The 22,131-nt window shown below is 46.4% G+C and overlaps 1 protein-coding gene across 1 annotated transcript in view; it reads left to right on the forward strand.

Moving 5' to 3' along the window:
• Nucleotides 1–22,131, forward strand: part of nell1 (neural EGFL like 1) — a 383,209-nt gene that overhangs the window by 103,724 nt on the left and 257,354 nt on the right. Inside the window, exon 4 of the mRNA XM_031900696.1 lies at nt 503–673. Coding sequence (XP_031756556.1) covers nt 503–673 — 171 coding nt within the window. The remainder of the gene's footprint in view (nt 1–502; nt 674–22,131) is intronic.

Here is a 22,131-nt window from a genome sequence, read left to right on the forward strand (position 1 = left end):
AATACGTATAGTGGATATAATGGGTATAAGGAATATAATGGGTATAGTGGATATAATGGGTATAAGGAATATAATGGGTATAGTGGATATAATGGGTATAAGGAATATACTGTGTATAGTGCTGCTATATAAATTAAGGGCTGGAGATCCAGACTGCAATCAGAATTTATTTGGCACCCCCGTAAGGTGTGTAGCATCAGTTACAGTGTTTAGAGCCACGGGACTCATAGTAAATGGGCACAATTTACACTCATACGTAACCCCTAGTAACCAGCCGCCAGTTAGCTTTTTATCTTGGTCTCGTGCAGCTAGAATAATGAAAGGCAACGTTGCTTATTGATTGGCCCTTGTTTGTCACAACTCCAGCGCTTTGTCCCCCAAATAAAAGTTTTCTGTGAATAGACAAGGACTGGCGCACAATGTAAATATGTTGTAAAGTGTTTATTGTGCCACGGTATTCACTGCCGGTAAAAACGGATCTTTTTTTCTCTTGGTATTTTAGTTTCTTCGAGCTGGAGAGCAGCGGCCTGCGGGATGAAATCCGATATCATTACCGCTTCAACGGGAAGTCGAGGACGGAGGCCTTTCCCTACCGCCTTGCCGACGGGCAGTGGCACAAAATCGCCCTCACCGTCAGCGCCTCCCACGTTCTGCTGCATGTGGACTGCAATAGGTAAGCCTATGGGCAGCTTGGGGTTGGGGTGAAGAGAAATGTTGGGGTTGGAATGAAGAGAAATGTTGGGGTTGGAATGAAGAGAAATGTTGGGGTTGGAATGAAGAGAAATGTTGGGGTTGGAATGAAGAGAAATGTTGGGGTTGCTGTGAAGAGAAATGTTGGGGTTGGAGTGAAGAGAAATGTTGGGGTTGGGGTGAAGGTAAATGTTGGGGTAAAGAGAAATGTTGGGGTTGGAATGAAGAGAAATGTTGGGGCGAAGGGAAATGTTGGGGTTGGAATGAAGAGAAATGTTGGGGCGAAGGGAAATGTTGGGGTTGGAATGAAGAGAAATGTTGGGGCGAAGGGAAATGTTGGGGTTGGAATGAAGAGAAATGTTGGGATGAAGGGAAATGTTGGGGTTAGGGTGAAGAGAAATGTTGGGGTTGGAGTGAAGAGAAATGTTGGGGTGAAGAGAAATGTTGGGGTTGGAGTGAAGAGAAATGTTGGGGTGAAGAGAAATGTTGGGGTTGGAGTGAAGAGAAATGTTGGGTTTGGGGTGAAGAGAAATGTTGGGGTTCAGGTGAAGAGAAATGTTGGGGTTGGAGTGTAGAGAAATGTTGGGGTTGGGGTGAAGAGAAATGTTGGGATTGGGGTTAAGAGAAATGTTGGGGTGAAGAGAAATGCTGGGGGGGTACAGGGCCTACCGGAGCTTCTGCCTCAGGAGCCCCTACAACCCCCCAGTGCCCCTGCCGCCTTAACTCCCCCCTTCCCCCCTGCAGAGGCCTTACAACCTTAGAACACCTTACAACCCCCTCCCTAGAGCATTTCTACAAGAAACTTACCTGCGGCGCATTGGGGGAGGGAGATGGCGGATCATGGGAACACCCTGGGGGGGGATCGGATCCGGGCCCGCTGGCGCCCAATGTGTTTTTTCCCGGTGGCGCAGTCCGACGCTGCATTTTGCCCCAACCCCTGTGAGCTTCACTGACCCAGACCTGATCCCCACCTACTGCTGCCCGCTGCCATTGCTGCCCTCCCTTGATCATGGTGAAGGAAGAGGTACACACGGGGGGGAAGGGGTAGCGGACAGTTGGGTGCCCTTGAGGGGGTGTGGGGGCCCCTGAAGTAGCAGCCGGTGGGCCTCACTAACCCCAGTCTGACCCATGAATACAGGGTTGCCCAGGTTTGGCAGTGCTGTATTCATGAGGGGCCCGTGGGAGACAGCACGTAGGTAGTGTAGGTTCTTTAGAGCAAATACCACATTTTCACATTTAATAACATTTAGACCGATACAGAAACCGTCACACAATCTGACAGACGCAATACGACAAAATTCCAACAGAATAACCTGCCAGACACGGCATCTCCCGGCAACCTTAGACCCCCCCTCTTTTTTTTATCCGTTGGAACAGTCTGACAAGGTGTTATTATCCTTGATATGTAGATAAAACCCCTTTATTTATAAAGAAATGTCTCTCGGTACTGAAGATTGCTGAGAGGGGAGACGGCACGGAGAGCAAATGAGATGTTTCATAGGGGGACCGGGGCATTAAATATGTTTTAGGGAGGGGATTTTGTGTTTCCGAATCAGAGAGAAGCATCTCAGTCTCTTCATGCTGGTTATTTTATTTCAATGGACTGTCCTATTGGGTTTATTTAATGGTTAAATGATTCCCTTTTATCTGTAATAATAAAACAGTACCTGTACTTGATCCCAACTAAGATATAATTACCCCTTATTGGGGCAGAACAGCCCTATTGGGTTTATTTAATGGTTAAATGATTCCCTTTTCTCTGTAATAATAAAACAGTACCTGTACTTGATCCCAACTAAGATATAATTACCCCTTATTGGGGCAGAACAGCCCTATTGGGTTTATTTAATGGTTAAATGATTCCCTTTTCTCTGTAATAATAAAACAGTACCTGTACTTGATCCCAACTAAGATATAATTACCCCTTATTGGGGCAGAACAGCCCTATTGGGTTTATTTCATGGTTAAATGATTCCCTTTTCTCTGTAATAATAAAACAGTACCTGTACTTGATCCCAACTCAGATATAATTACCCCTTATTGGGCAGAACAGCCCTATTGGGTTTATTTCATGGTTAAATGATTCCCTTTTCTCTGTAATAATAAAACAGTACCTGTACTTGATCCCAACTAAGATATAATTACCCCTTATTGGGGCAGAACAGCCCTATTGGGTTTATTTAATGGTTAAATGATTCCCTTTTCTCTCTAATAATAAAACAGTACCTGTACTTGATCCCAACTAAGATATAATTACCCCTTATTGGGGGCAGAACAGCCCTATTGGGTTTATTTAATGGTTAAATGATTCCCTTTTCTCTGTAATAATAAAACAGTACCTGTACTTGATCCCAACTAAGATATAATTACCCCTTATTGGGGCAGAACAGCCCTATTGGGTTTATTTAATGGTTAAATGATTCCCTTTTCTCTGTAATAATAAAACAGTACCTGTACTTGATCCCAACTAAGATATAATTACCCCTTATTGGGGCAGAACAGCCCTATTGGGTTTATTTCATGGTTAAATGATTCCCTTTTCTCTGTAATAATAAAACAGTACCTGTACTTGATCCCAACTAAGATATAATTACCCCTTATTGGGGCAGAACAGCCCTATTGGGTTTATTTAATGGTTAAATGATTCCCTTTTCTCTGTAATAATAAAACAGTACCTGTACTTGATCCCAACTAAGATATAATTACCCCTTATTGGGGCAGAACAGCCCTATTGGGTTTATTTCATGGTTAAATGATTCCCTTTTCTCTGTAATAATAAAACAGTACCTGTACTTGATCCCAACTAAGATATAATTACCCCTTATTGGGGCAGAACAGCCCTATTGGGTTTATTTCATGGTTAAATGATTCCCTTTTCTCTGTAATAATAAAACAGTACCTGTACTTGATCCCAACTAAGATATAATTACCCCTTATTGGGGCAGAACAGCCCTATTGGGTTTATTTCATGGTTAAATGATTCCCTTTTCTCTGTAATAATAAAACAGTACCTGTACTTGATCCCAACTAAGATATAATTACCCCTTATTGGGGCAGAACAGCCCTATTGGGTTTATTTAATGGTTAAATGATTCCCTTTTCTCTGTAATAATAAAACAGTACCTGTACTTGATCCCAACTAAGATATAATTACCCCTTATTGGGGGCAGAACAGCCCTATTGGGTTTATTTCATGGTTAAATGATTCCCTTTTCTCTGTAATAATAAAACAGTACCTGTACTTGATCCCAACTAAGATATAATTACCCCTTATTGGGGGACTTTAGGTATGGAGATTCAAATTACACAAAGATCCCTTATCTGGAAAACCCCAGGTCCCGATCATTCTGGATAACAGATCCCATACCTGTAATTAAAAAATGAAGACCAATTGCAAATTGTCTCGGAATATTATGCTCAACGCCACCTGTAACAATGCGGTTTTCCATACTTCCCGTATATTATACTTTATAAGGATCGCGGTACGGAGAAAAGATACGTTTTGAAAGGAATCAAGTGGGCCGAGCAGTTTAGATTAATCGCACTGTTATTATCCCGCCTGGTTCCCCGGCCGCTTTACATTGCAGAAATAAAAACAATTTCACTGCTGCTAAAAAACATCAAGGACTTTTGTAACTGAAACCTCTGTGGATTTCGCTGACGTGTAATTGAATAATAGTCCCATGTAAGCGAGTTTATAATATAGAAGTACGGAGTCTCGGCGGGGACAAAGCTGAAAAGGCAAAGTCTCATTTTGGCTCATTATATATAGGGGTTGTTCAGCTTTGAGTTATCGTGTAGTATAATGTAGGGAGTAATATTCTGACACAATTTGCAGTTGGTCTTCATATTTTACTTTTTGTTTAGCAGTTCTCCATTTTGTTTCAGCAGCTATCTGGTTGCTAGGGTCCAAATTACCTTAGTAACCAGGATGTGGTTTGAATAAGAGACTGGTTTATGAATAGGAGAGTACCTGAATGAAAAAAATAAGCTATACTATAACAATAACAATAAAACTGGAGCCTCACAGAGCAATAAGGTTTGGCTGCTGGGGTCAGTGACCCCCATTTGAAAGCTGGGAAGGGTCAGAAGAAGAAGGCAAATCATTTACAACTAGGGTTAGGGTTAGGGCTTGGACTAGGGTTGCCACTTGTGCTTGACATCACAGGGGTGGGAAGAGGCAAGGCAATGATGTCACTGGGCAGGAAGAGGAGGGGCAGTGATGTCACTGGGCAGAGCCATGATGCAGAGATTGGCTAATTGACGAGTCAATCTCAACAAGTCCTACCTAATTTGGAAAACCGAGCAGGAGGTTTTGACCTGGACAGCCCTTCCGAAAACCGTGCTGTTCATGTCAAAACCAGACAGGTGGAAGGACTGGTCGCGCCGGGCCCTCTCAATAGATTTATCTGCAGGGGGGGCCAGGAACAACCAAGTTACGCCACTGGCTAAAGTAGAGAGATGAGGGAATGTTGGGGAAGGTTGGGCAGAACATGGGAGGAGATAGAGAGAGGACAATACCCAAGAAGCTGATGTAGAAGATCATGAAGAACAGTAAGGAGATAAAGGAGGCCTTGGCTTAGAAGCCTGGACTGGACAGTTACCCCCAGCCTGTGATATTTGGGCAACTGAGAACCACTGGTACAGATGGGGGTGAGCAGGCAGCCCAGGTTGTAGGACATTGAGGCACTTTTGGGGATAATGTAGTAATGTGCAACGTTTGCCCCCCCCCCCATACATTAGTATTAGTTACGGTTTCTCGTACCCCCAACTACTCGTTTTGGTTCCACAGGATGAGGAAAACCCCCAACATTATTCTGCTTGTGTTTTTCTTCCCTATGAACGATTCTCTCTGCCTCTTCAGTCAATGAAATAAGGAGGCAGAAGATCCGGAGAACATTAATTTGTGCTTAAACAGTGTATACACAGCAAAGTGGTGTTGATTCGCTAAAGTGGCGCGGCGAGGGCCCTGGAAGGCTCGGTTTATAAGCGGCGCGTTCTGGAACGCTGGAAATTATTCTCTTTTTTTTTCCCTACGACATTGGGCCGGCAGCGCCCGGATATAATTTAACTGTAACGGGACTTTTATAAACCCCCGAACACTCGCAGCCAAACCGCATTCGCAGACAGGAATCCAACGCCGGGAGACTCGCTGCTCTCTCATGTAATTATGTTCTAGTGATTTTCAATCACAGGGTTATTAAACATTCGCTTATGAGGTTTAGTGACTTTTTCCCCATTTTAACATGTTTGTTATTTTCCGCAGTGTAAAGAACTCATCGTTACAGTCAATGTTTAGTCAATGTTAATTACAAACAGATGCTGCCGGTCATGAAATGACGCCCCGCGCCCATAAATACGCCAACAAACCTTTCCTACTGGGAAGGCCTTGATCCTGGATCCAAAAAGGATGAGGAGAACCAGAGGTGGGCAGGGTTTATGGGTAGTGGAGGGCCTGGTTGGTTGTTATTGGTTGTGGTCATGGTGGTTTATGGATGAGTTTCAGATATCCAAACTGTCTTTTCTTTCCCCAGTGGTATGGTTGGGTTGGGTAAAGGTTGGGTTTGGATTTGGCCAGAAGCTCAAGGTGACTGGGCTGGGAATAATTTGTGGCATAAGGAGAAAAGAAAAAGTTCTGGAGGTGTTGAAGCCTGGTCCAAGGGCATCACCAACTAGGGGCTACTGTAGGAGGCTTCAGGCTTCATGGGTTACAGGGGGCTGTATTATGAAGTGAGGTGATGGTCACTCATCCTCATCGATGGAACACCAGTATGAAGGCACTAGTGGGTCATTCACCAAGACCCCAGGCAGTAGTGTAAAATCCCTAAGGACAGCAATGTACCTCCCACCTTCTGTCCCTCATAAAAACAGGGCTGGCACGGGGGTGGCCATGGGTCTGTGTGCTCTTAAATAGAGAGAAGACCTGCATCAATTTATTGAGGGTGAAAGAGGGCCCTTAAGGATGGGAGAGAAATGGTGGACAGGGCCAGGAAGGGGACCTGGAAGTGATAGGCAGCAAGGGGTTGTGGGAATGTAGTGCAGACAGACGATTGGTTAGTGGGCATGGGAGGTTATAAAAGGGTTGAGTGGTGGGAGGTTAGGTGCCACTTTATCTGCCCACCCACTTATGGAGGAAACTGTTAGTCACGGCTACTGGAAGGGGAGTAAGAGGCTGGAGTCAGTCAATAGGTTGTATTATGGAGTGGGGTGAAGTCACAGGGCTGTTAGGGCCATTCATCCTCATCGATGGAACACCAAATGCCAGTATGAAGGCACTAGTGGGTCATTCACCAAGGCGCTAAGGATGGCAATATACCTCCCACCTTCTGCCCCTCATTAAAACAGGACTGGCACAGAGGTGGCAATGGGTCTGTGTGCTCTTAAATGAGAGAGAAGACCTGTAGCAATTTATTGAGGGTGAAAGAGAGGGCCCTTAAGGATGAGAGAGAAATGGTGGACAGGGCCATGACTGGGCCAGGAAAGGGACCTGGAAGTGTTTGGCAGCAAGGGGTTGTGGGTGATTGGTTAGTGGGCACGGGAGGTTATAAAAGGGTTGAGTGGTGAGAGGCTCGGCGCCATTTTATCTGCCCACCCACCCATGGAGGAATGGGAAACTGTTAGTCACGGCTACTGGGAGGGGAGTAAGAGGCTGGAGTCAGTCAATAGGAGCCATAGGGCAAGTTGTGTAGGTCAGAGGCTACTGGTGGTGGAGATTAGATGTTGTTTAAAGGGGAGGGAAACAAGATACAGGGTAAATAGCCTCCGAGATCTGCAGCGCTAGTGATGGAGATGCCGATGGATAGGTGTTATAATATTAATGTGTTGGGAATGTATGTTTAATAACCTCGGCTGTGGCCTTTCCAACCCACAAAAGAAGTGTCTGAGTGTTTAGTAAAGGGGGGTAAGTTGGGTGAGAAGGGTGCAAAGTGCAACCAAACGGGCAGATTGTGCCCCTTGTGCCTACAGCCCCCTGGAACCTAAGGAACAGTCATAAAGTAAGGATTTTTTACTGTAAAGACCCCAGAACATGATAGTCTCCCACAATGCAGCCCCCTGGAACCTTAGGAACAGTCATAAAGTAAGGATGTGTTACTGTAAAGACCCAGAACATGATAATCTCCCACATTGCAGCCCCCTGGAACCTAAGGAACAGTCATAAAGTAAGGATGTGGTACTGTAAAGACCCCAGAACATGATAATCTCCCACATTGCAGCCCCCTGGAACCTAAGGAACAGTCATAAAGTAAGGATGTGTTACTGTAAAGACCCAGAACATGATAGTCTCCCACGTTGCAGCCCCCTGGAACCTAAGGAACAGTCATAAAGTAAGGATGTGTTACTGTAAAGACCCAGAACATGATAGTCTCCCACGTTGCAGCCCCCTGGAACCTAAGGAACAGTCATAAAGTAAGGATGTGTTACTGTAAAGACCCAGAACATGATAATCTCCCACATTGCAGCCCCCTGGAACCTAAGGAACAGTCATAAAGTAAGGATGTGTTACTGTAAAGACCCCAGAACATGATAATCTCCCACATTGCAGCCCCCTGGAACCTAAGGAACAGTCATAAAGTAAGGATGTGTTACTGTAAAGACCCAGAACATGATAGTCTCCCACATTGCAGCCCCCTGGATCCTAAGGAATAGTCATAAAGTAAGGATGTGTTACTGTAAAGACCCAGAACATGATAATCTCCCACATTGCAGCCCCCTGGAACCTAAGGAACAGTCATAAAGTAAGGATGTGTTACTGTAAAGACCCAGAACATGATAATCTCCCACATTGCAGCCCCCTGGAACCTAAGGAACAGTCATAAAGTAAGGATGTGTTACTGTAAAGACCCAGAACATGATAGTCTCCCACATTGCAGCCCCCTGGATCCTAAGGAATAGTCATAAAGTAAGGATGTGTTACTGTAAAGACCCAGAACATGATAATCTCCCACATTGCAGCCCCCTGGAACCTAAGGAATAGTCATAAAGTAAGGATGTGTTACTGTAAAGACCCAGAACATGATAATCTCCCACATTGCAGCCCCCTGGAACCTAAGGAACAGTCATAAAGTAAGGATGTGTTACTGTAAAGACCCAGAACATGATAATCTCCCACATTGCAGCCCCCTGGAACCTAAGGAACAGTCATAAAGTAAGGATGTGTTACTGTAAAGACCCAGAACATGATAATCTCCCACATTGCAGCCCCCTGGAACCTAAGGAACAGTCATAAAGTAAGGATGTGTTACTGTAAAGACCCAGAACATGATAATCTCCCACATTGCAGCCCCCTGGAACCTAAGGAACAGTCATAAAGTAAGGATGTGTTACTGTAAAGACCCAGAACATGATAATCTCCCACATTGCAGCCCCCTGGAACCTAAGGAACAGTCATAAAGTAAGGATGTGTTACTGTAAAGACCCAGAACATGATAATCTCCCACATTGCAGCCCCCTGGAACCTAAGGAACAGTCATAAAGTAAGGATGTGTTACTGTAAAGACCCAGAACATGATAATCTCCCACATTGCAGCCCCCTGGAACCTAAGGAACAGTCATAAAGTAAGGATGTGTTACTGTAAAGACCCAGAACATGATAATCTCCCACATTGCAGCCCCCTGGAACTCACGTCCGTCAGTGACAATAAAGAGAGCGATTGCGAGACGCGTCTTTAATTTGAAGAAACACGAAAAGAAAATCGCGTGATTCATGTTAATTATATTTAGATTTGAGTCCCGTGATAACGAATGTGATGTGTCATGTGGAATTTCTCCTTGGGGAATGTTAAACAATAATGTGTCATCAAGGCGCCAAGCCGCCATTTGTTTTTCCTATGGTGTCCTTTGGGGGTGGGGTGAATATACAGTAGACAAAATTCAGCACAATGTTGGACCCCCCCAGGTGTATGATACGGGATTATTATCATTATGTGCCCCCATCTGGCAGATATTGGAGTTATAAAAATATAATTTTCCCCTACGCTCACTTTCTGAGAGTTTAGTTATTTATCACGTTCCTTGTGGCTCCTCGGGGGCGGAGCTCTCACATTATTTCCACATAGACGCAATCTGAGATCACTATCCCCAACTCGCTGTCCCTCTGAGCCAATGAGAAGGCACCAATGATGTGGTTAGGGTAATTAGTCATCATTGTATCCCTTTAGGAAACCTTTATTTTACCAACTAGACCAGGGGTCCCCAACTATTTCTTTACCCATAAGCCTCTGGTTGGGGATCACTGAACTAGACGAACAGAAATGAAGGTGAAGAACAAACCACAATCAATATAAATCCAAGGGCAACTGAATGTTTCTTCGGGATAATGAAGAGGTTTTCCATTTTTTTTGGTTCAAGTCATTTGAGTCCCCCCCCCAATATACTGAAACATCCCATCAGTCATTCAGCCATAGTTCCAAGAATGTCTGGGAACCTTTATCAAAACCCAATTAACCTCCAACCTGGTCTTCTAGGAAAACAAATGTGACCTTCTGGCCACTATCAAGGCTTCTCAGTTTTGGAACAACTGGGATAATGAGATTTAAAGGAACAGTAACACAAAAAATATCATTTACAGTTCTGCACCGGTACAGCTGGGGTGTTTGCTACAGAAACCCTACTATAGTTTATATAAATACCCCCCTGTGTAGCCCCGGGGGCAGCCATTCCTGCACTGGTACAGCTGGGGTGTTTGCTACAGAAACCCTACTATAGTTTATATAAATACCCCACTGTGTAGCCCCGGGGGCAGCCATTCCTGCACTGGTACAGCTGGGGTGTTTGCTGCAGAAACCCTACTATAGTTTATATAAATACCCCGCTGTGTAGCCCCGGGGGCAGCCGTTCCTGCACTGGTACAGCTGGGGTGTTTGCAACAGAAACCCTACTATAGTTTATATAAATACCCCGCTGTGTAGCCCCGGGGGCAGCCATTCCTGCACTGGTACAGCTGGGGTGTTTGCAACAGAAACCCTACTATAGTTTATATAAATACCCCCCTGTGTAGCCCCGGGGGCAGCCATTCCTGCACTGGTACAGCTGGGGTGTTTGCTACAGAAACCCTACTATAGTTTATATAAATACCCTGCTGTGTAGCCCCGGGGGCAGCCATTCCTGCACCGGTACAGCTGGGGTGTTTGCTACAGAAACCCTACTATAGTTTATATAAATACCCCGCTGTGTAGCCCCGGGGGCAGCCATTCCTGCACTGGTACAGCTGGGGTGTTTGCTGCAGAAACCCTACTATAGTTTATATAAATACCCCGCTGTGTAGCCCCGGGGGCAGCCATTCCTGCACTGGTACAGCTGGGGTGTTTGCTGCAGAAACCCTACTATAGTTTATATAAATACCCCGCTGTGTAGCCCCGGGGGCAGCCGTTCCTGCACTGGTACAGCTGGGGTGTTTGCAACAGAAACCCTACTATAGTTTATATAAATACCCCGCTGTGTAGCCCCGGGGGCAGCCATTCCTGCACTGGTACAGCTGGGGTGTTTGCAACAGAAACCCTACTATAGTTTATATAAATACCCCCCTGTGTAGCCCCGGGGGCAGCCATTCCTGCACTGGTACAGCTGGGGTGTTTGCTACAGAAACCCTACTATAGTTTATATAAATACCCCGCTGTGTAGCCCCGGGGGCAGCCATTCCTGCACTGGTACAGCTGGGGTGTTTGCTACAGAAACCCTACTATAGTTTATATAAATACCCTGCTGTGTAGCCCCGGGGGCAGCCATTCCTGCACTGGTACAGCTGGGGTGTTTGCTGCAGAAACCCTACTATAGTTTATATAAATACCCCGCTGTGTAGCCCCGGGGGCAGCCATTCCTGCACTGGTACAGCTGGGGTGTTTGCTGCAGAAACCCTACTATAGTTTATATAAATACCCCGCTGTGTAGCCCCGGGGGCAGCCGTTCCTGCACTGGTACAGCTGGGGTGTTTGCAACAGAAACCCTACTATAGTTTATATAAATACCCCGCTGTGTAGCCCCGGGGGCAGCCATTCCTGCACTGGTACAGCTGGGGTGTTTGCAACAGAAACCCTACTATAGTTTATATAAATACCCCCCTGTGTAGCCCCGGGGGCAGCCATTCCTGCACTGGTACAGCTGGGGTGTTTGCTACAGAAACCCTACTATAGTTTATATAAATACCCCGCTGTGTAGCCCCGGGGGCAGCCGTTCCTGCACTGGTACAGCTGGGGTGTTTGCTACAGAAACCCTACTATAGTTTATATAAATACCCCGCTGTGTAGCCCCGGGGGCAGCCGTTCCTGCACTGGTACAGCTGGGGTGTTTGCTACAGAAACCCTACTATAGTTTATATAAATACCCCGCTGTGTAGCCCCGGGGGCAGCCGTTCCTGCACTGGTACAGCTGGGGTGTTTGCTACAGAAACCCTACTATAGTTTATATAAATACCCTGCTGTGTAGCCCCGGGGGCAGCCATTCCTGCACTGGTACAGCTGGGGTGTTTGCTACAGAAACCCTACTATAGTTTATATAAATACCCCGCTGTGTAGCCCCGGGGGCAGCCATTCCTGCACCGGTACAGCTGGGGTGTTTGCTACAGAAACCCTACTATAGTTTATATAAATACCCCGCTGTGTAGCCCCGGGGGCAGCCATTCCTGCACTGGTACAGCTGGGGTGTTTGCTACAGAAACCCTACTATAGTTTATATAAATACCCCGCTGTGTAGCCCCGGGGGCAGCCATTCCTGCACCGGTACAGCTGGGGTGTTTGCTACAGAAACCCTACTATAGTTTATATAAATACCCCGCTGTGTAGCCCCGGGGGCAGCCGTTCCTGCACTGGTACAGCTGGGGTGTTTGCTACAGAAACCCTACTATAGTTTATATAAATACCCCGCTGTGTAGCCCCGGGGGCAGCCATTCCTGCACTGGTACAGCTGGGGTGTTTGCTACAGAAACCCTACTATAGTTTATATAAATACCCTGCTGTGTAGCCCCGGAGGCTGTTCCTGCACTGGCACAGCTGGGGTGTTTGCTACAGAAACCCTACTATAGTTTATATAAATACCCCGCTGTGTAGCCCCGGGGGCAGCCATTCCTGCACTGGTACAGCTGGGGTGTTTGCTACAGAAACCCTACTATAGTTTATATAAATACCCCGCTGTGTAGGCCCGGGGGCAGCCATTCCTGCACTGGTACAGCTGGGGTGTTTGCTACAGAAACCCTACTATAGTTTATATAAATACCCCGCTGTGTAGCCCCGGGGGCAGCCGTTCCTGCACTGGTACAGCTGGGGTGTTTGCTACAGAAACCCTAGTATAGTTTATATAAATACCCCGCTGTGTAGCCCCGGGGGCAGCCATTCCTGCACTGGTACAGCTGGGGTGTTTGCTACAGAAACCCTACTATAGTTTATATAAATACCCCGCTGTGTAGCCCCGGAGGCAGCCATTCCTGCACTGGTACAGCTGGGGTGTTTGCTACAGAAACCCTACTATAGTTTATATAAATACCCCGCTGTGTAGCCCCGGGGGCAGGCATTCCTGCACTGGTACAGCTGGGGTGTTTGCTACAGAAACCCTACTATAGTTTATATAAATACCCCGCTGTGTAGCCCCGGGGGCAGCCGTTCCTGCACTGGTACAGCTGGGGTGTTTGCTACAGAAACCCTACTATAGTTTATATAAATACCCCGCTGTGTAGCCCCAGGGGCAGCCATTCCTGCACTGGTACAGCTGGGGTGTTTGCTACAGAAACCCTACTATAGTTTATATAAATACCCCGCTGTGTAGCCCCGGGGGCAGCCATTCCTGCACTGGTACAGCTGGGGTGTTTGCTACAGAAACCCTACTATAGTTTATATAAATACCCCGCTGTGTAGCCCCAGGGGCAGCCATTCCTGCACTGGTACAGCTGGGGTGTTTGCTACAGAAACCCTACTATAGTTTATATAAATACCCTGCTGTGTAGCCCCGGGGGCAGCCATTCCTGCACTGGTACAGCTGGGGTGTTTGCTTCAGGGACACTACTATAGTTTATATAAATAATCTTCTCTATAGCCAGATAACAGATATACTCTGTAGAATACAATGGTGTGTTATCCACTATGTAAACTTTGCCTTTTCTCCTTATAATGGCTGCCCCCATGGCTACACAGCAGCTTATTATATAAACTATAGTAGTGTTGGCAAACACACCAACTGTACCAGTGCATTATATTGTATTTACTTTTATACACTTTTATTACTTTTCATTTTTTTGGTGTTACTGTTCCTTTAAGTGCCCAGGGTGACCATGTGGACAGTTAGCTCTAAGGGCAATGGCATCTAGGTAATTACCAGCATTTTGTGGGTTTTAATCTCAGCAGGACACTCGGAATAGCCTGGGCCTCATGTATATACGGGTCAGATCATTATCCTGCGCATTTCTGTGCAATAAATCAACGTAAGACTGTGATTGGTTGAGGGATATGAATGTCATTATTAATTCTCTAACTACAGGGTCAACAATACACATGGTGGGGGATCCAATTGCTGTGGAAGAGTCAGGGAGGAATTTTTCTTCTCCATTTCTGATATAGATATATATATATTTTATTTTTTAATCTGAATTACTCATAAAATAGGGCCCGGAATTCTTAGGTAGAACCTGATGGACGTGCCTTTTTCAACCGTATCTACTATATTACAGTGTTAATTTGCTAAGAAGGTAGAAAGGAAAGTCTCGTGTAAACCCAAACGCAATGCTGTGGCCCCCGAATTATCTATAGAAGTTGCTGAAATATGTAATTATAGATACAATAAAATGCACCAATGAGAATTCTACTGACCAAAAACTTCATTATAAATGCAGGAGAAGTGACCAATGAGAATTCTACTGACCAAAAACTTCATTATAAATGCAGGAGAAGTGACCAATGAGAATTCGACTGACCAAAAACTTCATTATAAATGCAGGAGAAGTGACTAATGAGAATTCGACTGACCAAAAACTTCATTATAAATGCAGGAGAAGTGACCAATGAGAATTCGACTGACCAAAAACTTCATTATAAATGCAGGAGAAGTGACCAATGAGAATTCGACTGACCAAAAACTTCATTATAAATGCAGGAGAAGTGACCAATGAGAATTTGACTGACCAAAAACTTCATTATAAATGCAGGAGAAGTGACCAATGAGAATTCGACTGACCAAAAACTTCATTATAAATGCAGGAGAAGTGACCAATGAGAATTCGACTGACCAAAAACTTCATTATAAATGCAGGAGAAGTGACCAATGAGAATTTGACTGGCCAAAAACTTCATTATAAATGCAGGAGAAGTGACCAATGAGAATTCGACTGACCAAAAACTTCATTATAAATGCAGGAGAAGTGACCAATGAGAATTCGACTGACCAAAAACTTCATTATAAATGCAGGAGAAGTGACCAATGAGAATTTGACTGGCCAAAAACTTCATTATAAATGCAGGAGAAGTGACCAATGAGAATTTGACTGGCCAAAAACTTCATTATAAATGCAGGAGAAGTGACCAATGAGAATTCGACTGACCAAAAACTTCATTATAAATGCAGGAGAAGTGACCAATGAGAATTCGACTGACCAAAAACTTCATTATAAATGCAGGAGAAGTGACCAATGAGAATTTGACTGGCCAAAAACTTCATTATAAATGCAGGAGAAGTGACCAATGAGAATTTTACTGGCCAAAAACTTCATTATAAATGCAGGAGAAGTGACCAATGAGAATTTTACTGGCCAAAAACTTCATTATAAATGCAGGAGAAGTGACCAATGAGAATTCGACTGACCAAAAACTTCATTATAAATGCAGGAGAAGTGACCAATGAGAATTTTACTGGCCAAAAACTTCATTATAAATGCAGGAGAAGTGACCAATGAGAATTTTACTGGCCAAAAACGTCATTATAAATGCAGGAGAAGTGACCAATGAGAATTCGACTGACCAAAAACTTCATTATAAATGCAGGAGAAGTGACCAATGAGAATTCGACTGACCAAAAACTTCATTATAAATGCAGGAGAAGTGACCAGTGAGAATGCTGATTCCCAGCCCTGTGTCAGGCCCCTTGCTGGTACCTTACATATAGAGATAATGATGGCATTTTTCCCCTCATTATATGGCACAGGAATCAGACATGGGGATAAAGGGACAGACTTGTTCAGTGCTGGAAAACTGTGCTTATTGCTCCCAACTCCAATTGCAGGAACAGAGAACAGGGAGCCGGATTTACTCACATCAGCTGGGATTCTCATTGGGGGATTCTCTTGCATTTTAATGGGGATTTGGGGGAAAGTTGTATTGTGCAATATCGCTTTAAAGTTGGCCATACACTGTAAGATCTGCTTGTTTGGCAAGGTTGCCAAGGAAGCGGATTTTCTCCCGATATGCCCACCTATAGGTGGGTGATATCGGGCTAATTTGATTGCTTGGCCCTGGGGCCAAACGATTGAATTAAAACAGCAGGCATAGGCGCCATTGGCCCCCCAAGCTGATCAGTAGTGAGGAGTGAATTTTTTCGCCAGACATGGATTCACATGGGGTGTTTATAGGGCCAGGGTCGGACTGGGGGGTGCAGGGCCCACCGGGGCTCCCCGCCGCGCACTCTAACCCCCCCGCAGGGGCCCCCTCCCTTGAATGCGCGGTTGTGAATGCATCAGGGAAGGACATTGGCGGCAAAGGAATCGCCAACAGGGTTGGGTCTGGGTCGCTGGGGCCCACCGGGTATTTTCCCAGTGTCCCGGTGGCCCAGTCCGACCCTGTATAGGGCCATGGGCTAAGGAGTGATAGTAATGGGGGCACATTTGGCCCATGTTGTAGGACATTAGATCACTAAAATACACAGGGACTAATGTACAGGTGCCATTTGCCCTTTACTTCCAGGGACTTGGTTTGACCTGGAAACTAGGGATGCGCCAAATCCACTATTTTAGAATCCGCCCGAACCCAGAATCCTTTGCAAAAGTCACATGATTTTTAGGATTCGGCTCAGCCAGGAGCATGGGATTCGGATGAATCTGAACTCTGCTGAAAATGGCTGAATCCTGGATTTGGTGCATCCCGACCGGAAACGTCTATTATTGGCTTAATTAAAGCTTCACATTTGAATATAGATTCGTATTTGTCTTCCCCTTACTGGTTTCTGCACGGCCGGTTGTGACTACATGCACCGCCGGTCGTGACTACATGCACCGCCGGTCGTGACTACATGCACCGCCGGTCGTGACTACATGCACCGCCGGTCGTGACTACATGCACCGCCGGTCGTGACTACATGCACCGCCGGTCGTGACTACATGCACCGCCGGTCGTGACTACATGCACCGCCGGTCGTGACTACATGCACCGCCGGTCGTGACTACATGCACCGCCGGACGTGACTACATGCACCGCCGGCCGTGACTACATGCACCGCCGGCCGTGACTACATGCACGGCCGGTCGTGACTACATGCACCGCCGGTCGTGACTACATGCACCGCCGGTCGTGACTACATGCACCGCCGGTCGTGACTACATGCACCGCCGGTCGTGACTACATGCACGGCCGGTCGTGACTACATGCACCGCCGGTCGTGACTACATGCACCGCCGGTCGTGACTACATGCACCGCCGGCCGTGACTACATGCACCGCCGGCCGTGACTACATGCACGGCCGGTCGTGACTACATGCACCGCCGGTCGTGACTACATGCACCGCCGGTCGTGACTACATGCACCGCCGGGCGTGACTACATGCACCGCCGGCTGTGACTACATGCACCGCCGGCTGTGACTACATGCACCGCCGGCTGTGACTACATGCACCGCCGGCTGTGACTACATGCACCGCCGGCTGTGACTACATGCACCGCCGGTTGTGACTACATGCACCGCCGGTCGTGACTACATGCACCGCCGGTCGTGACTACATGCACCGCCGGTCGTGACTACATGCACCGCCGGTCGTGACTACATGCACCGTCGGTCGTGACTACATGCACCGCCGGTCGTGACTACATGCACCGCCGGTCGTGACTACATGCACCGCCGGTCGTGACTACATGCACCGCCGGTCGTGACTACATGCACCGCCGGTCGTGACTACATGCACTGCTGGTTGTGATTACATGCACTGTTGAAAGAGGAGTTAATTCTGCTCCAACCAGGGTTCCGCCTGGGTGGGGCTATGACTTTTTTTGCGGGGGCGGGGCTATGACTGTGCAGGGGCGGGGCTATGAAATGATGATCAGAGTCCTGCCAGTTTTCTAAATTGGCGGTTTTGACCCGGACAGCCCCTGGGAACCCTACTCCCACCCTCTGGCACAATATATTGGGGGCGACACAGTCTGAACATTTCCATCAGTACCTCTGGGCGCTTTCTAAAGGGCAAGTAAAACACAGGCTCACTGACCCAGGGATGATATTGAGACGCCTTCCTGTCTGCACAGATATAAGGCCACGTTAAGCCTCTCTTTGCAAAAAAAAAAAAGAAATAACATAAAAATGCAAAGAAAAAAAAAAATGAATAATTCCGCCCAGGATTTTCCCAAGTCGACAATGGCGAGTTTCTTTTTTTTTTTCTGGGCTTTTCATAAAGGGAAATGGATGCGGAGATTATTATGCGCGGCAGCGTGCGTTCTGCCAATAGACTCGCAGATAGTTTGTGTGTTTGTTTGGGAAACAGGAATATATTTACCGCAGAGCTGGTTCCCATTCACTGAGCCTCCGCCGCCTTTCTTAGCAGCTACAATGTAAAATCCTGCGCCCCGTGCAGCGGCGTCTGATTAAACATGCACAGCCTGGTTCTACTTGTACGGCGTAATCTAGAGACACGGGGGCACGGGGAGAGGGCACCCATAGCAACGTATTACGGGGGGGAGAGATGTACAGCATAGTTTTATGGTATCTCTCTGTACAGGCTATGGGCAAACTTAGGGGGCTGTTCCTGCTGAATTGTGCTTAGTACAGGGGAATCCCTATGTGCCATAGTTTTATGGTATCTCTCTGTACAGGCTATGGGCAAACTTAGGGGGCTGTTCCTGCTGAATTGTGCTTAGTACAGGGGATTCCCTATGCTGCCATAGTTTTATGGTATCTCTCTGTACAGGCTATGAGCAAACTTAGGGGGCTGTTCCTGCTGAATTGTGCTTAGTACAGGGGAATCCCTATGTGCCATAGGTTTATGGTATCTCTCTGTACAGGCTATGGGCAAACTTAGGGGACTGTTCCTGCTGAATTGTGCTTCGTACAGGGGAATCCCTATGCTGGTACATTGGAATAGATATGTTGGCATAAGGGAAAAAGTTGCAGGGAATTTCAGTAGTTGGTGTGTGTGGGGTTTGTATACGTTGCAGTATAAGCATTAAGTACCGTATATACTCGAGTATAAGCCGACCCGAATATAAGCCGAGGTACCTAATTTTACCTAAGAAAACTGGAAAAATGTATTGACTCGAGTATAAGCCTAGGGTGGGAAATGCAGCCGCTACTGCTAAGTTTTTTTTTAACTGTCTATACTGTCTAATAACTTCTATTTGTGAGAATGCATCAGCCCTACTAAATAGATAGGAATTTGCAAATATCTACTTTCCTGCTATAATGCATTCACAAAAATATATGTCCTTCATATAAGTTTAATAAGCAGAATATGCATTTAGCATTTGAGCTTTTCACTTCCATTTCCCAGAAGCAGAGAGTGAGAATCTGGCAAGACAGCATGCTACACAGACTAGTTAAGTGACATAAGCACACATGAAAGAAGTAATAAGAAGTAATAAGGCCCAAGCAGTTAAACAGTTAATATTTTGAGAGACAAAGAGCTCATGTTGCCTAAAACCTTGACATTTTGATGTTTTATTAACACCCCCCCCCACTCTTGCTGTATGTACTGTATCTGGATCTCTGGATGGATCATTATCTGGGTTACACGTAGTTCATCTGTGCCACGTGGGGCCATGTAAAAACATTTCTTTGTCTGAAAAATAGAGTGAAGTTATCTTTTTATTTAATCTTTTGGAAAGAGTCAAGAAAAAAAAAAAGATTTTGCCAATATTCCTCTGTTACTTTGCTAGGGAATAAGTGATACATTGGGGGTGGGGAGGAAAGGAGATCTCACCATCAGCATAGGAAGGTGTCCTTACTGTAAGGGCAGTCAGGTTATGGGATTCCCTACCAAGAGAGGGGGAATGAGTGATTCATTGGGGGTGGGGAGGAAAGGAGATCTCACCATCAGCATAGGAAGGTGTCCTTACTGTAAGGGCAGTCAGGTTATGGGGTTCCCTACCAAGAGAGGGGGAATGAGTGATTCATTGGGGGTGGGGAGGAAAGGGGATCTCACCATCAGCATAGGAAGGGGTTCCTTACTGTAAGGGCAGTCAGGTTATGGGATTCCCTACCAAGAGAGGGGGAATGAGTGATTCATTGGGGGTGGGGAGGAAAGGAGATCTCACCATCAGCATAGGAAGGGGTTCCTTACTGTAAGGGCAGTCAGGTTATGGGATTCCCTACCAAGAGAGGGGGAATGAGTGATTCATTGGGGGTGGGGAGGAAAGGGGATCTCACCATCAGCATAGGAAGGGGTTCCTTACTGTAAGGGCAGTCAGTTTATGGGGTTCCCTACCAAGAGAGGGGGAATGAGTGATTCATTGGGGGTGGGGAGGAAAGGGGATCTCACCATCAGCATAGGAAGGGGTTCCTTACTGTAAGGGCAGTCAGGTTATGGGGTTCCCTACCAAGAGAGGGGGAATGAGTGATACATTGGGGGTGGGGAGGAAAGGGGATCTCACCATCAGCATAGGAAGGGGTTCCTTACTGTAAGGGCAGTCAGGTTATGGGGTTCCCTACCAAGAGAGGGGGAATGAGTGATTCATTGGGGGTGGGGAGGAAAGGGGATCTCACCATCAGCATAGGAAGGGGTTCCTTACTGTAAGGGCAGTCAGGTTATGGGATTCCCATACCAGTCAGTTGAACTGAAGAAGCTGCTCGGATGAGTAGTGAAACGTCTTCAATGATTACTAAACAAGTCCAGTTGCTTCAAATTTATTTATACTAGACATTTTTCTAAGAATAATACTGCACTCGCGGCTCAGTTGGACATATCACCATACTGATGTCTTTCAATAACTCCATATCTGACCCCACAGGCCAAGGAAACCCACCAATCACCAGGGTTAATGTGTTGGTGCAGTTGCTTTGGGAGTAGAACAATGGGATAAAGAAGTCCCTCGGTGCTTCTCTGTAGATACGGAACAAATCCTTGGATAATCCGGGGAGAGCAGTGTAAGAGAACTATCTTGGCACATTATTTTCTTCCCATGAAAGGAACCGCGGCTCGGGGCGCCTTTAAGCAACTTAATCCCCATTGAAATCCCAAGGAGCCGTTGCGACTCCCGCACAAATGTAGGTGCTTTTTTTTTTCCTGCCGCGCTCATTCTATTTGCAAAGCGATAAGCCATTCTTGCCTTTCATGCACTCGAGATGATCAAACGCGCGGCCGACTATTAATTTTGCCCTTATCGGGAATGGAATCTGGAAAGGCCGTATTTACGCTGGGGGCTCAGTAATTAAACTGGAAACCGCCTTTTGCTGACGCCGCCACTTTCTGCCGCTTAATATCCCCAAACTTTTGTTGTGGCCAAAGCCCCCCCCTTTTTTTGTCAAAAAATCTACAAATGTGTCTCATTATTATTATGCCAAAAACTGGGCCGGAACGGTTATCTAAATTGGGTTCTATTCGGAGATTGGACGGAGCCGGCGGAGATAGCGCGGAAAGGCATTTACATTTACACAAGGAAAATTGGTTTTCTTTTGAGGAGTCGGAACAAATACCCGAAAATGAATTATGTAGTTAAACGTCCCACTTGACTTTGCCCGTGTCGGAGATTGACTCGGGGGACCGATGGATCAAGGCGGAAAAGCTAACATTTGGGGGGGCTACAGACTGCGCTTCAATATCTCTGCCCCTCGGGGTTCACAGTTTGTCTTTTACTTCATAGTGTCCTCTGATTGGCCGGCTACTTAATGGTAAAGAGCCTATGACGGAACTCATTTTTGACCCCAACTTGTGTTGAAGCCCCACCCAACCTCACAGAATGTTGCCAGTGACTCTCCACTAATTGATTCCTCTTGATTGCACCCTAACGGCCCCTCAAGCTCACTTCTTCATCTGCTACTTTTGGACTACAAGGGGTTCAGCCCCAGAATAAAGTGGTCCCTGAGTTGACCTAAAACCTTCTATACCTCTGTACTTATGAAGAACCTTCACCCCTAAAATGTGTCCATCCTGCCTCTTTAGATGAATGGAACTGCACCTCAACTCAACACTGAGGAACCCTGGAGCTAATGCCACCCTGGACCTGATCAGGGTCAGGCTGGTCCACAGGGATACTAGGAAAACTCCTGGTGGGCCCAGGTGTCAGTAGGCCCTTCTGCTCCTAACTACTTGGCCTTGGTCCACAGGGATACTAGGAA

This window comes from Xenopus tropicalis, chromosome 4 (assembly GCF_000004195.4).
Source record: "Xenopus tropicalis strain Nigerian chromosome 4, UCB_Xtro_10.0, whole genome shotgun sequence".
NCBI lineage: Eukaryota > Metazoa > Chordata > Amphibia > Anura > Pipidae > Xenopus > Xenopus tropicalis.